Here is a 12,945-nt window from a genome sequence, read left to right on the forward strand (position 1 = left end):
GAAACAGAAAAACTGTTGGCTAGCATTCCATGTTCCGACACGCCGTTGATAGCCCGATGAAGAGGCGCCGAAGGAAGCCCTTTACATGAACATATCGTTATCGCGTATCCCAAAGGCACCGTTTCCATGCATCCTGCCGAGTTCACGTCCGTCGAAGCACCAGTGCCTCGCAATCACCAGAACAGTCTCCACAAAACAAAGGATTCTACCTGACCGGTGACCATTGAACGTTCGTAGACGTCAACGGAAGTGAAGTGCTTCCTCTGCGGAATTCCGGTCCGCTGCCTCGGCCCTTGCCTTCCGACAGCGTGACGGACATCGCCTTCATGCGACCTCTATTGCGCAACGATCTTCAGCTTTTTACTTTGAAGCCTCATCTCCGTTCTGGCCAGTTGGCGTGTCGTCGTCCGGCGTCTCGGTAGCATTGAGGTCTGTTTCCGCAGCGGACGCACCTTCAGACGATGCTGGCGCTGCCGGACCTGGACCTGGACCCATCGATACAGCACATACGGCAGCACGAATGAGGGTGCTCTCCACTGCTCCTTCTTGCGTGGCTTGACCCGCGTGCACGTCCCGCATGATGTAACCTTTCTGGAATACATGGGTGATATAACCCTCGGGGTGCTCTGTTGACTCCACCCTCTGGATCGCTTCATGGATTTTGGGATCAAACTGCATCCCAACTGGATCCAGGGTCTCCACACCAATCTTTGCGAATGCGTCGAGCACTTGCTTGCAGAGCACCTGATAATTTTGATGGACCTTCTGTGCCTCCTCACTCTGAGGTTTCAACGTCTGCGCCGCTCTGTCGAAGTTGTCGATCGCCGGTAGCAACTGTTGCACAGCGCGCATTCGACCGCGCAGTTCTTCCTGCTGTTTCTCACGTGCAACACGGCGCCGAAAGTTATCAAAGTCTGCAGAGAGACGCAGCACCGAATCACGTTCCGAGTCGGCAGCTTTCCGCGCGGCCTCAAGCTCTTCTCGCAGCGACTGCAACTCTTTCTCCAAAATTTCAATTTTTCGTTTCAGAAAAGGCGGCGAGTTCAGCAAATCCTCACCTTCCATTGCTTCTTCTTCTCCTTCTTGTTCTCCAGTTGTCTCTTCATGAGTAAGGTGCGTCTCGTTCTCGGCTTGGCTGCTGGCGGCTGCGTCCGCACCTTTCGCACCATCGTGGTTGCTCGGAGGCTCCGAAGGTTGCGCTTCACTCGCTGGTTGTTGCTCACGTTTCTTTGGGCCAGCATCGCCGCCTAAAGCCATGACGTACCCGTTGTTCGAGCGTGCTCTCGCGAACGCCAACCTCGTGCACTTACCGTACGTTCTAGAACGATCGAAAGAGACAGGTGACTGACCCTGGACGCGAAAGCACCGCCTCGTAAGCGTCCCTGCGCCACGCACCGTGATCGGCACGAAAGCCACGAGCCTGAACCCGGATGTATCCATAATACCGACCGGTACAAAAGCAAACCCCTGAGCCAACAAAGTGCCTATCCAGACTCAACGTTTGCTTCGCGGAGTTTAGGACTTCACCGAACACCAAACACCAAACATCGCACGCGGCAGAGTGTGGCGGACGACGGCTGCCGACGGACGTCGAGCACCGCGGAAAGCAGCGCCTCCAGGTCCGCATCCAGTACGGCTCGTTGGTACGGCTGGTTCATCGAGACGCTGCGATACCTACCAGGTGCTTGCGTTTAGCAGGTGATTGCTAGGACGCGGGTTTTTCTATCCATCCGAAAGCGAACTTGTAACAAGTTCACTCTCTAGGAGCGAGTTCTGGGAAATGGCGAAGCGACCGGCGAGTCATCGGCGGAACCCCGCCAGCGTGGCGCTCCAACCGTACCTGGAGCTGCTCACGAAACAGCTCCTAGAGCTGCGGGATCGTCGACCTCATTGCGTCACGGACAACGAAGCCCTGGAAATAGACGCTGAAATCGATACGCTTTGTGCGAACTTGTTTCAGGAACTCAGTGGAAAACAGCTTCTGGTGTTACGCGACGTAGTGAACGCACGCCTCATGGAACAACTGCTCGGACTGCTGCTCGCGCCGCAGAGTGGTACCATGGAAGCGCTAACAAGCAGGGCTGCAGAAGCTGTGTCTGCTCTGATGGCTGGCCCCTGCAGAGCGGCACTTATGCGTGCGAGCTCGGAGACTACGTGGATGAAACTCCTTCTGTGTGACCCGATCGGGAGTCATGTGCTGCAGAAGCTGCTATGGCGCCTCACAGAGCCGGACCTTCACCAGGCCATTACTGGAGCTCTGGTGCACCCGAAGGAGCACACCTCAGATGACGGGCAACTTCAGCGGCTGGTGCATGCAGCGCGAGCCGTTGCAGATGCCCTGGAGTCGCTAAGCAACTGGTGGTTTGCCCCCGTCGTCGATGACGAGCCTGAGCATACGCCCCTGGATCGAGCGGGTTGTTGGTTCACGACCATGGTGCACCCGAGTGGTACCCATGTTTTGCGAGCGTTCCTCCTGGTTATCAGCGCCCTTCCGGCGCGACGTTTTGGCCCTGCACAGAACTGGCAAACGCATGCCCTGGAGCAGTTTCTGAGCGGAGACCAGCCGGTGCCGACAGCACCCGTGTGCCCAGCTCTCCTCGTGAACAAAATTATCCCATCTCTTACAGGTTTATCAGTGCAAGCGCTTCGACGTCTCATGCGCTATGCACCGGCGTCTGCGACACTGCAGACGCTCCTTCTGGCAACCGTGCAGGTTCATCGTCATCACTGTGACGCCTCCGATGATGGCGATGAAACGAATGGTACCGAGACGAGTGGATCGCGTGTGCGGCGCCACTACGGGTACCAGCTGATCGCTTTGTTCCTCGGGGCAGCCCGGGAGGATTTGCTAACTGGCCCCGCAGCGAGTCGTCTTTTGGAGCTAACCCTCCGGTGTGCGTGCGCATGGTCGAACTCGACCGAGCGAGGTTCCTCACCAGATATCAGAAACCTTTTGGAGGCATTTTATGCAAAGCACATGTCCGGAGCGGAACGCCTGCGACGCCTGTATCTGCATCCCCGAGCGAACTACTGCGTCCAGGGTCTGCTCTACAGCGCCAATTTGGGACTCGTGCAGCGCATGCTGGTGGATGATGCGCTCCTCGAGCATCTCGAGGCAAGCAAGCGCGCAACCCATCCCGAACCGCGGCATGATCGAAGTGGGGTCCTTTGTGCCGTCCTCAGAGCCGTGCTTCGCGCCAGCGTCGCGAGCGATGCTGCTTTGACGCATCTCGTCCAGTGTACGATTGCCGCTGCGGAGCAGTGGGTTGGCGTTGGCGCTGTGGATACGCAAAAGGCGACGCAGCACAACGTACGATGCATTATGCAGACGTTGTTCCCAAATGACGATGAATACGAGCCCACGGGTACCCAGAAGCGTACTCGCGCTGTTGCTACGTCCCCAGCAGCCGTCGAGGCATCAGAGCGCGCAGCGGCACGCGGGTCTGTGAATGGATCCCTCCTGCTACAGCTGCTTGTGCATCATTCGAGCGCTGTGCTGCACGCGTTCACGCAACTGGATTTGCCAGAGCTGCTAACCATTGCAAAGGACATGGTTGCCTGCCACGCGTTGCTTGCTTACTTGGACGCCGTGGATGCCCGACAAGCGGAACGAATCCAAACGCGCGCGCAGCTCTACCGGTGTATACCGCGTGTTCTCGAGTTGGCGAACTCCGCTTCAGGGTCTCGATTTTTGGAAAAGGCTGCTCGTTTTATGCAACAGGACCTCGTATGGCAGCGAAAGGTGACGGAGCAGCTAGCACCGGCGCTGACAATGCTCGCAGGAACGCACCATGGAGCGCGCTGTATCCGTTTATTTCAAGTACGGCTTTGGCTCGATTACCCGCAGCTCTGGCTCTCAACTCGGCGAAAACAAGCGTCTGTCAAACGCGTCCTGTCGGAGATCTTGGAATCGGATACCAATGATGGTTCGTTATCGCGACCTTCGCGGGATCATCGAGCTTCGACGCGTGCGTCCGCCAAAGGCCACCCATTGAACGCAGCGTCCGCGTTCCTGCACTCTGGCTCGAGTGACGGTTGCTCGCTTGACCAGAACGCCGAACTCGAGCGTCCGCAAAAGAAGCCATCATTGTTGGCGAGCGACTCGTCCGGAGATCCTAGTTGTGACGCTGAGTTTTATGCCAGTTTGGCTCGACTCGATCCGCTGCACTTTACGCGAAAGGATTCGTCGTGTACCACAGAGAAACGCTCGGTGCCTGCAGTGCAACCGCTTCCAAGCACGAGCGTTCGATCCACGGACTTGGCACCGGTCCTCGAGGCCATTCACCGAGCCAGTACAGCAAAGATGGGGCGCACGCCCTAGCATCCGGGGCAGCGCGAGACACCGAATAGGTGGCGGGAGCATCCGAACGAGCCCCGTGGTATCTCAACCTGGGGCAAGCGCTGGCGAGCCCATTCAGCTGGGTCCTTGATCGACGACAGCATCGCCTGCGGTGACGTGTTATACGCATCCAGAACTGCAGCGTGGATCTGGGCGAGACCCATTACGTACTGACATCCCGGAGCGAATGCACGATGTAGCCACGCAGTGCTCGGGGATGCTTCTCTTCCACTGTTGGGGTTCGTTCGACAGAGGCGTGCGCTCCCAGCTTGCCCTGGACGAAAAGGCGGCGCGGTTCCACGTAGACTCTTTGAGGAAACCTGTTGCTTTGTTCTGGCGACGTAGGCAAAGCTCCATGCTCTGTAGCGATATTCTAGCGGACATGTGGTATTTCGAGAACGCGCATGTCGCTGAATAGCATCCAGGTCGTCATCATTGCATGCAGCTCATAAAGATATTCCATCGCATCGAGTTTTGCCCGTGGACTGGCCGACGAGGTGCCCGCAGCGTCGGTACCAGCCCCCAGCGTACTCCATCGGGCGTTGTGTGGCACTGGATGCACGTTTCCGTTGGGTATACCCATTTCGTAATCGAATGGAATGGACCTACGAAGTTAACTCAGGTGTACATGCGCAAAATTTGGATTGCTTCGCACTGTGATCAACAACAGCCTTTGCGGGCGTTTCCTGCCACTGCTTCCTTCTCCTCTCGTATTCTGACTCGAAATACGCCGGTCGCTCTGTTTCTTCCAGCACTGTTGGATGCAGTCAACGGATGTTTATGATATCTTTAGGGCGCCCCGATGTTGCTGCGTCTGCCAGCTGTTGGGCACGAATCCCATGCACAGGCACGAGCAGCGGTCTACGCTTCCCTTGTCATTTTCTTGTTCTTGAAATGAAGCTTCGGTGCGCGGTTTGCCGCGATGACACTTGACTGCGGTCAGGTATTGCCGTACTTACTCCAGAACGCCTCCTTCAAAGGCCTACCCTCCGGCGCTCGAACGCTCCCGTTGATGGGCTCCTCCTATGCCGGCACCCGGTGCCGTGCCCTGCGTCCGGGGGCTTGTTCTTGGTAACCGCCTTGGCGAACGTTCTTTTCGCTCCATTCGATGACGCAACCTTCTTGCATGCTTTTCATTTTCTAAAAAAGCTTTCGAAAACTATGCCGATGAGCGTTATGAGGGTCGAGGTGCCCTGCCCACACATAGGCGGAGTGTGCACGTTTTCCACCAGCTTACGATAAAGTAGCCACGGCTTCCGAGACGCTCTGGGGTTTCACTCGCACATCGGACCATGCCCCGATCCGGTTTCTTCCGCTGAGACGAGTATGATACGCGTGCAAGTGGAGCTTTTGACTATAGACGCCATTCGGAGTGTTCGAAACTCGTGCCTCCAGAGCATTGTCGTTTACCAATGGCGGAGATGGATCGGACGCCACTGCGGATTTCGCAGAAGCGCAGGTGCCAACGTTCGCTCTCCCCGCGTCCGGGCGTGCGCCAAGCGCACCAGGGCGCAACTCCGAGAAACCACACTTCTCTACTGCTTGACATACCGCCAAGTGTCTCCTCTTGTGCGCTATGTGACTGTCGTGAGGCATCCAGCATTTTCGCACTCGATGATGATCGACAATCCCTGGTCATCAATCATAATGGACGACAATGCATCTGCTCGCTATAGAGCAAATATCCCTTCCCTCCCTTTTTGATTGTCCTTCACACCTTCCTTCGCCTTCCGTCGTTATTCGTTCCTCCAACTGCTTCTGAGCGCCTTCGAGGCTCTGGGCGAAACGTGCCTAGTTCGGATTCTGGGATTCGGGGAAGTTCGGCTGCGTCTGGGTATCGCCCTGTTCGCGATGGACTCCTAGTTGATCGCTTCGCGCTCTCGCAGGCAGTACGTCTGTCTGTACGACTTGCAGGCTCCGAAAATGAGTGTGTACTCCGACCCCGTATCAGATGAAGCATTCGTCGAGCCGACGCCCTCAGTATTACGGGAAAGCCCTTCCATTTCCGTGATGCAGCGGCACCGGCGGCATAGGCGCTACAGCGGACGGTCAAAGCAGGCACTCTGCTCTCGATAGAATTTACGAAACAACCAGGACATCAAGCAACAGGTGATGGAACTTTCAGGTAAGCTGCAGCATAATCATGAACGCTTTTTCGATTATGAATACCCATCTATCCCACAAACTGGGATATCCATAGTCCATCGAGCTCTTTCATCATTGGTAAAAAAGATCACCGCTGCCGTCGCTCAGCCGACGCCTCCGGGCACCGCGGCACGAAACGGGACGTCTCAATCAACGTTTTCGTTGTGCTGAGACAACGTATCCGTCGGATAAACGTGTTTGACACGAGTGCGTTTCAGCTGTCGTTCGCATAAACCATTCGAAACAAGGCACGAGAATACTCAACTCTGATTACCCGTGATGGACCCTTTTGGTTCCGATCGATTCTTCCGTCCGGAGACGTTCAAGAACTTCCGGGAGCTGACACCGGCAGTCCGCCAACACTTGGCCCTCGTGTACCGCACTCTGTTCTACGCGGTTGTTTGGGCTGCTCTGGGTTGCTTCGTTCAACTGAACTACGGTGCGTCGTTACCACTGCCGACTGGGCTTCTCACGACACTGGCTACGTTTGGGACGTTGTTTTTATGTAACTCGGGCGGCCTCTCGCTGGAGACCAGACAACGGCTGTTGATGCTGTTTGCTGCGCTTCAGGGGTATGGTGCGGCACCAGTTGTTCAAGTCGCCCTTGATGTGGACGAGTGGCTGCTGCTCCAAGCGCTGCTCGCAACTGCGGCAGTTTTCGGGGCTTTCTCGCTGGCTGCACTGCACGCGAAACGTCGCTCGTACCTCTACCTGGCGAGCTGGTTGGGTAGCGCGCTCTCTGTTTTGACGTTTTTGGGGCTTTGGGGCCTGATAACCGGCGGCCTCGGTGACTGGAGTCTGGCTGTTCTCATTTACGGCGGTTTGATGGTATTCGCTGGTTATGTGATACTGGATACGCAAGTGATCGTCGAGCGCGCCTCCAACGGCGACCGGGACCATGTGCGACACAGTTTGGAGCTCTGGATGGATCTCTTTGCCATATTCGTTCGAGTTGTGATCGCGATGCTTCGCAGCCAAGAGACGCGAGAGCGTCGTCGGCGAGAACAGCACAAGTAGACTCGCGAGAGCGTGTTAGTGGAACGGCGCAATGGTTCAGGCGCCAGTGCATCCGTGGACCGCGCTCGGGATACGGTAGTTGTCGCGGCATCAAGGGCTCTGTGAGCGGGGACGCGCCACCCATGCATACACATCAAAAACTTTTCGTCGTCCTATATTAGAAAGCACTGTGCATCTCTTCGCTGATGAAATATCGCAGTGCAGCAGCACCAACGGGCCACAGGGCGCGCGTAAAGCGAGCAACAAGGTTCCGCAGAAAGTCGTTCAGCAACTTCAAGGAGAACAGGGTTTGCCCGCGGCAAAACGTTCCCCGCCACGCATGTCGTGTGTTTGTGATCCAGACCAGCACTACGTATCAGGTCTCTTCGATCATTCGGTAAAACTTGCGATGCCTGTGCACTAAATCGAGAACCAAAAACACAGACAAATTTTCGAGAAGCTATCGCCCATGAGCAATCGGTGCTGGTAACGTCGAGCGCTACACACGGGGCAATCCTGGATGCTGAGACGATCATGCATGGTTCTGGTACAGGGCCCATGAACTTCTTCGTTCCTGGACAGGGGTTCAATACACTTGTGAACACATGACACCATCGAAGCGTGTTCAGCTGATTCCATCGCAACAGCGCTTCGCATAGCAGAGCTCGATTCATGCCGGTGAAAGCACCGTGGGTACGAACGCCTCGTACCAGCGGACTCGAAAGGGTGCGCTCCGACGCAATACAAGCATACGAGGCTGAGCGGATACCCCCTTGCCCCCGCCCCGGCTACGACAACGCCACAAGGCCACCAGCAAGACGTACTGGTGTCGCTCTGGTCAACACCATGACTCACGCCTTCGTCGCCTATGACGCTCCAGAGCCTAATCAATGCTGCATCTATGGCGATGCCGCTTTCGGGGTTTCTGCGGTACTCGGTGCGGGTTCCTCGGCCTGACCGTCAACTTCGCTCATCATGTAATCATCTGCATGTGCGAGCAGATACTGCGTGCTGCGACGCGTATCCATGAAAAGCAAGTACGCCCGCTTGACGTCATCGATTTCAACTTGGGAACCCCGCCGCTGGCCACAAAGCACTGCTGTCGTCGTCATGAGATACATGGCGTATCGTAAACTCGTCTCCACTGCTATCTTGGCAAGTAGCGCCAGAGCCGGCCGCGAAAGCACAATATCCTCCTCCTCGCTCCGGATGCGCAGAATCTCATGACACTCTGGCTCATCATACGGATACATGGGAATGATGAGCATTCTATCCAGGAGATCAACGGGCACCCCGTGTGGTGCACAGAATTCCGTTCCACGAATGCGCGTGACTCCGCGGTTGCTCGCACATACCAGGAGCGGCGCAAACTGCGACTCTAGTACGCCACTCAAAAAGGCGAAGCACTCGATATCCAGCATATGCACCTCGTCGATAAACAGTACACCGGGAACGATTTCCGCCTTGCCTTCCTCGCACCACTGCGCTACACGTGCATCGATCTGCTCACGGACTTCGGGTTTAATTTCACCCGTATCGCCAGTGAACAGCGCCAGGAACCCTTGCTGACGAGAATTAATGACATCGATATCGTGAAGCGAGACAATGTGTTCAACTTGTCGACGTTTCTGGACCTCTCCTTCAGGGCAGGCGACGAAACGCGTGTCTTCCCCGGCGGTGTCAAACTCCCGACTGCGAGCAAACGAGCGTCCCAGTTTGGTGACACGGCCGCTACCCTTATCGATAGAGATGACGTCCCCTGGTCGTACCCGTCGTCGTAGGAGTTCCTCAGTCATGCGACGTCCGAGCTCATAGACGGTCTCCATGTCGGTTGTTTTGAGCACGATACGGCCGACTTGGTTCTGTTGTGCGTCACGGTCAACTTCGAGCTCCACAACCTCTCCTTCGATGACGTCCGTCTCTTCTCGTATGCGGACGCCAATACTTCGTCGACACGCTTGAATGAGACACTCGGTCTTCGAGATTTCTAACGAGTACACCTCTGAGCCCGTCAGTTTGGTAAACGGCGTTTCGGGCCCCAACTGCTGCGCCATGGCAGTCGCTAGCGCTGTTTTGCCAGTCCCTGGTTGACCGGCGAGCAACACCCCGCGCCCGGCGAGTTTACCTTCCTGAACCATTCTGCAGACGACAGCTGCTGCTCTGCGAGCTCGATATTGGCCTACAAGCCCGTAACGCTCATACTTTTCATTATCGGGTGCCGTTTGACGGGTTTCAAGCGGCTCGAGCGTCTCGGGATCTACGCCGAGCCCTCGGATGTGCGAGTGCGCGCCGATCCGCTCGATCTTCACCAGCTCTTGGACCGACTCGGTTATCATTGCTTCCTCTTGCGGCCACTCGCCTTGATTCAGCGGTACGTCAGAAGTTCAGTTAGCAAGAGCCAGGGACACCGCAGGTTTCGCCAAAATACGTTGGGACGTTTCTGGGGCGCGGCAGTTGTCGCTGGGGAACTGCTTCGAAAGCGAATCGCAGCATTGAGGCGCAGCACGCTGCCACTCCTCGTGCCTTCGCTGCTGGAACAGAGCGATTTCTCGGGAGCGGCTTATAAAGTGCCCCGTAGGATGCAGAAGACTGCTGCATCTCGGAACACGCTTTACTATCGAATGATAAGGAACACTTGTCGTTCATTAACTGTGGAGGGAAATCGTTTCTGGTCCACGCACCTGTCTATATACGGCGCTGCAGCGTGCCTGCATTGCTGAGTTGTACCGTGCAAGTGCCTTGCTGCAGGCGCGAAGAGAACGCCGCCTCCTCTGACCAGTGATTTTCGTCATAGAAAGCCTTTGGGGTTTCACGGCAATGTCCGCACGAAGCACGAGACGATTCGATCGAGTCTTCGCCGGGCACCACGTCGCTGGACGCTCCGAAAGCATGAGACCTGTTCGAACGCTGACCAAAGCGTTCAAGTCTCGACGCAGAGCGTGCTTGCGCGCATGGTTGCAGGAGGAATCACGCCAGAGCAGGGTGCTCACCTTCGATATCCTCGCGGTCTGACAACCGTGTAGCGTATCAAACACAATATCTGGTGCGTCCGTCTCTAGCTCATGCTCTGCCTCTCTGCCCGTTTCATCATCCTCCTGTGTTCTTCATTCGCGGATGTTGTCCTGCACGCAACGATGGGCATCGTACAGAATCGATGCCTTTGCTCGTTCGACGCTGCCCTCTAATGAGCAGTAGTGCAGGATTTTTGCGATACACCAATTCTAGCGCCAGAGGCTACCAAGATACGATACGACTCGTCGGACATTTTCCGCTACAACGCATTGAGCGATTTGGAGGACGCACGCTTTTGGCGTCCGCACAACAGACACCGTTGCGTATCCTAGCGGTGTCGTATAGACTCTGGTTAAAGCTCCTCTGCATGAGCCATTTGGACGCTAAGGTACTCCCCGAATAAAGCGTACAGACCATGCTGCTTGGCCCCGTGCGGAGCCCAGTATGTCGAGCCTAGCCCTGTCGCCGTCGTTTCTCTAGTTGGAATGCGTGCCGGCGTCGAGCAGGCCTGTCTTGTCACTATGGAGATCGCTGGAAAATATGAGACGATTCATGTTGGTTCCATTCTGGTTATCGGTTCCGTCCTGTTGATGCTGAGGTACGGCGACGACGATGATGCCCTGGCACCCGGGATCCGTGCCCTCGACGGATTCTCTCCCTCTCTCGCTCTCTAACCTGCACGGCCGAAAATGGCTCTCGTTGCCCGACTCTGGCCAAGATTTCATAAAATGCTTGCAGGTGAATATACCGTTGCTCTCCATCGTAGTAGTGAACGTTGCTCCATTAAGTTGGTGTAGATGAGAGACCCTGAACGAGCTCTGCCAATGCTCTTCGCGAAGTTGCTCGAATTTTGCATAGCAGGTTACAGAGAGAAGCACCGTCTTCTCCTTCTCCTACACCTGGACATGTTGCATGTATGCTGTCATTCATCTCCATATCTCTTTCGCCCTGGCACGCAGATGTCGCTAGAGGCTGGTTGGGCTGACGCTTGCCATTCGTAGGAATGCCGCGAATTTTCCAAAAGCGCCGTTTCGTCACCTTCTTCGTCATCGTCAGAGACTGGTTGGACTGACGCTTGCCACTCGTAGGAATACCGCGAATTTTCTAAAAGCGCCGTTTCGTCCCCTTCTTCTTCGCGGGCACGTCCACCGACCGAAACGCGCTGTTCGGCTCTACCCCAAGCGTGAGCGGCGACGCAACGGACCATTTCTGGGCTGGTAACCGAAGCGAAATATTTATCGAGCAGCTTCGAGGTCATGGATGCGAATGACTCGTTCGTTACGCTGTGAGCGAAAAAGAAAGCGTGTCGGACCATAAAGAAGACGCCTTCAACTGGACTCTGGTGTTGCCAGATGTATCCGCGGCACCTCCACTACCCAGACCCGCACTGTGGCATGTGAACACGTGCTTCACCGCCCGGTACTCGCACTGGACGGGTACAACAGGCTCGCCTCGATATCGTCCAAAGCATCCGCACCCTGCGCCACACGCTGCGTTCACATGTATCTTCTGAGCGATCCGTTCGGCGCATACGCAAGCGCTCGCCGCTCCATTCGATACAATATTCGTAGAGTACGATATCACCCTTTCTGGAAAGATTATCGGAAGCAAACCCCAGCCTGGAGATCCATTCGGGAAATTGCGATCCGTCTACGCTCGCCTCATGCAACGCGACAACATACGCTCCACTGGAAGCGTCCGCTGCGATAACTCAGGTCCGTTTCCAAGACCTCTTCCATGCAAACAAAAGAGCCGTTTAGCCTCCAGGAGCGTGTCTCGTGAGCATTATCATGCTACTGCTGTCGAATGCCGATTCATAGATTGCCTCAGAGAGAGAAGGATTCGTCTGTCTAACGTAATCGATTATTTTGCGTAAGAGCTTCAGTGAGCGTTCGGCATGAGCTTGTGAACAACTCGACAAGGGACGACGTCAAACTGTGTATCGTCGTCAATCCAGCTGTGCGAATGAATGCGCCCAAGAGTTGCTTTGAAACAGAAACACCGAAAACGTGAAGCATGCGTGATTTGATCATGCACCATGCGAGGAACTTGGAAGAAACGTGGCTCACACGTACGAAATGTCTCAGGATATCGCTTATTATCGTACATATCCTTGTTCCATGGCGTCGCAAATCATCCTGATTCCGGTGGCGTAAAGCATTCCAGCGGCAATGCGTCGCAGGAGCCACCCTCCGAGCACACCCGAAATCCACGCATGAGTCCGTACGCACGCACTGCTGAACTCGGACTCTTCAGGATATATATTGGACAAGTTCGGAAAAACCTCCCGAAACCTACTACCAGACCGACTCGACCGGCGTTCTGCTTCCGTCTCGTATACGTTTAGAGAGGCCAGCCAGCGCACCCCCGTACCCGTGCCGCGCCCCAGCTGCTGTGTCGTGCGTGTTCGTGCATGACGCGATGCGGCACGCACACCGCGCAGCGAGGCGTAC

At 55.8% G+C, this 12,945-nt stretch overlaps 4 protein-coding genes and 2 non-coding genes across 6 annotated transcripts, besides 2 other annotated features; 3 read left to right on the forward strand and 3 right to left on the reverse strand.

Annotated features, from left to right (window-relative positions):
- Positions 1-1,041: part of a sequence feature (possible transcribed region) that runs on past the window's edge.
- On the reverse strand, positions 361-1,440 carry CYME_CMT423C (chloroplast molecular chaperone GrpE; the record flags this gene model as incomplete). Its single annotated transcript, XM_005539343.1, has 1 exon — positions 361-1,440. The coding sequence occupies one exon, from the start codon at positions 1,438-1,440 to the stop codon at positions 361-363; it is 1,080 nt and encodes a 359-aa protein (XP_005539400.1).
- A 240-nt stretch (positions 1,441-1,680) lies between these two features.
- Positions 1,681-4,504, reverse strand: CYME_CMT425T. The gene has a single exon (XR_002461713.1). It is a non-coding gene; the product is annotated as a hypothetical transcript (transcript).
- Positions 1,781-4,321, forward strand: CYME_CMT424C (hypothetical protein; the record flags this gene model as incomplete). The annotated part of the gene is made up of 1 exon (XM_005539344.1): positions 1,781-4,321. One exon carries the CDS (start codon positions 1,781-1,783, stop codon positions 4,319-4,321), a length of 2,541 nt encoding a protein of 846 aa, XP_005539401.1.
- Positions 4,505-6,763: 2,259 nt separating the features above from the next.
- On the forward strand, positions 6,764-7,501 carry CYME_CMT426C (similar to Bax inhibitor-1; the record flags this gene model as incomplete). The annotated part of the gene is made up of 1 exon (XM_005539345.1): positions 6,764-7,501. The coding sequence occupies one exon, from the start codon at positions 6,764-6,766 to the stop codon at positions 7,499-7,501; it is 738 nt and encodes a 245-aa protein (XP_005539402.1).
- An 878-nt stretch (positions 7,502-8,379) lies between these two features.
- Positions 8,380-9,816, reverse strand: CYME_CMT427C (RuvB-like DNA/RNA helicase reptin; the record flags this gene model as incomplete). The annotated part of the gene is made up of 1 exon (XM_005539346.1): positions 8,380-9,816. One exon carries the CDS (start codon positions 9,814-9,816, stop codon positions 8,380-8,382), a length of 1,437 nt encoding a protein of 478 aa, XP_005539403.1.
- Positions 9,817-9,999: 183 nt separating this feature from the next.
- CYME_CMT428T lies at positions 10,000-11,607 on the forward strand. Its single transcript, XR_002461714.1, has one exon. It is a non-coding gene; the product is annotated as a hypothetical transcript (transcript).
- A 681-nt stretch (positions 11,608-12,288) lies between these two features.
- Positions 12,289-12,945: part of a sequence feature (possible transcribed region) that runs on past the window's edge.

The sequence above is a fragment of the Cyanidioschyzon merolae genome, chromosome 20, assembly GCF_000091205.1.
Source record: "Cyanidioschyzon merolae strain 10D DNA, chromosome 20, complete genome".
NCBI lineage: Eukaryota > Rhodophyta > Bangiophyceae > Cyanidiales > Cyanidiaceae > Cyanidioschyzon > Cyanidioschyzon merolae.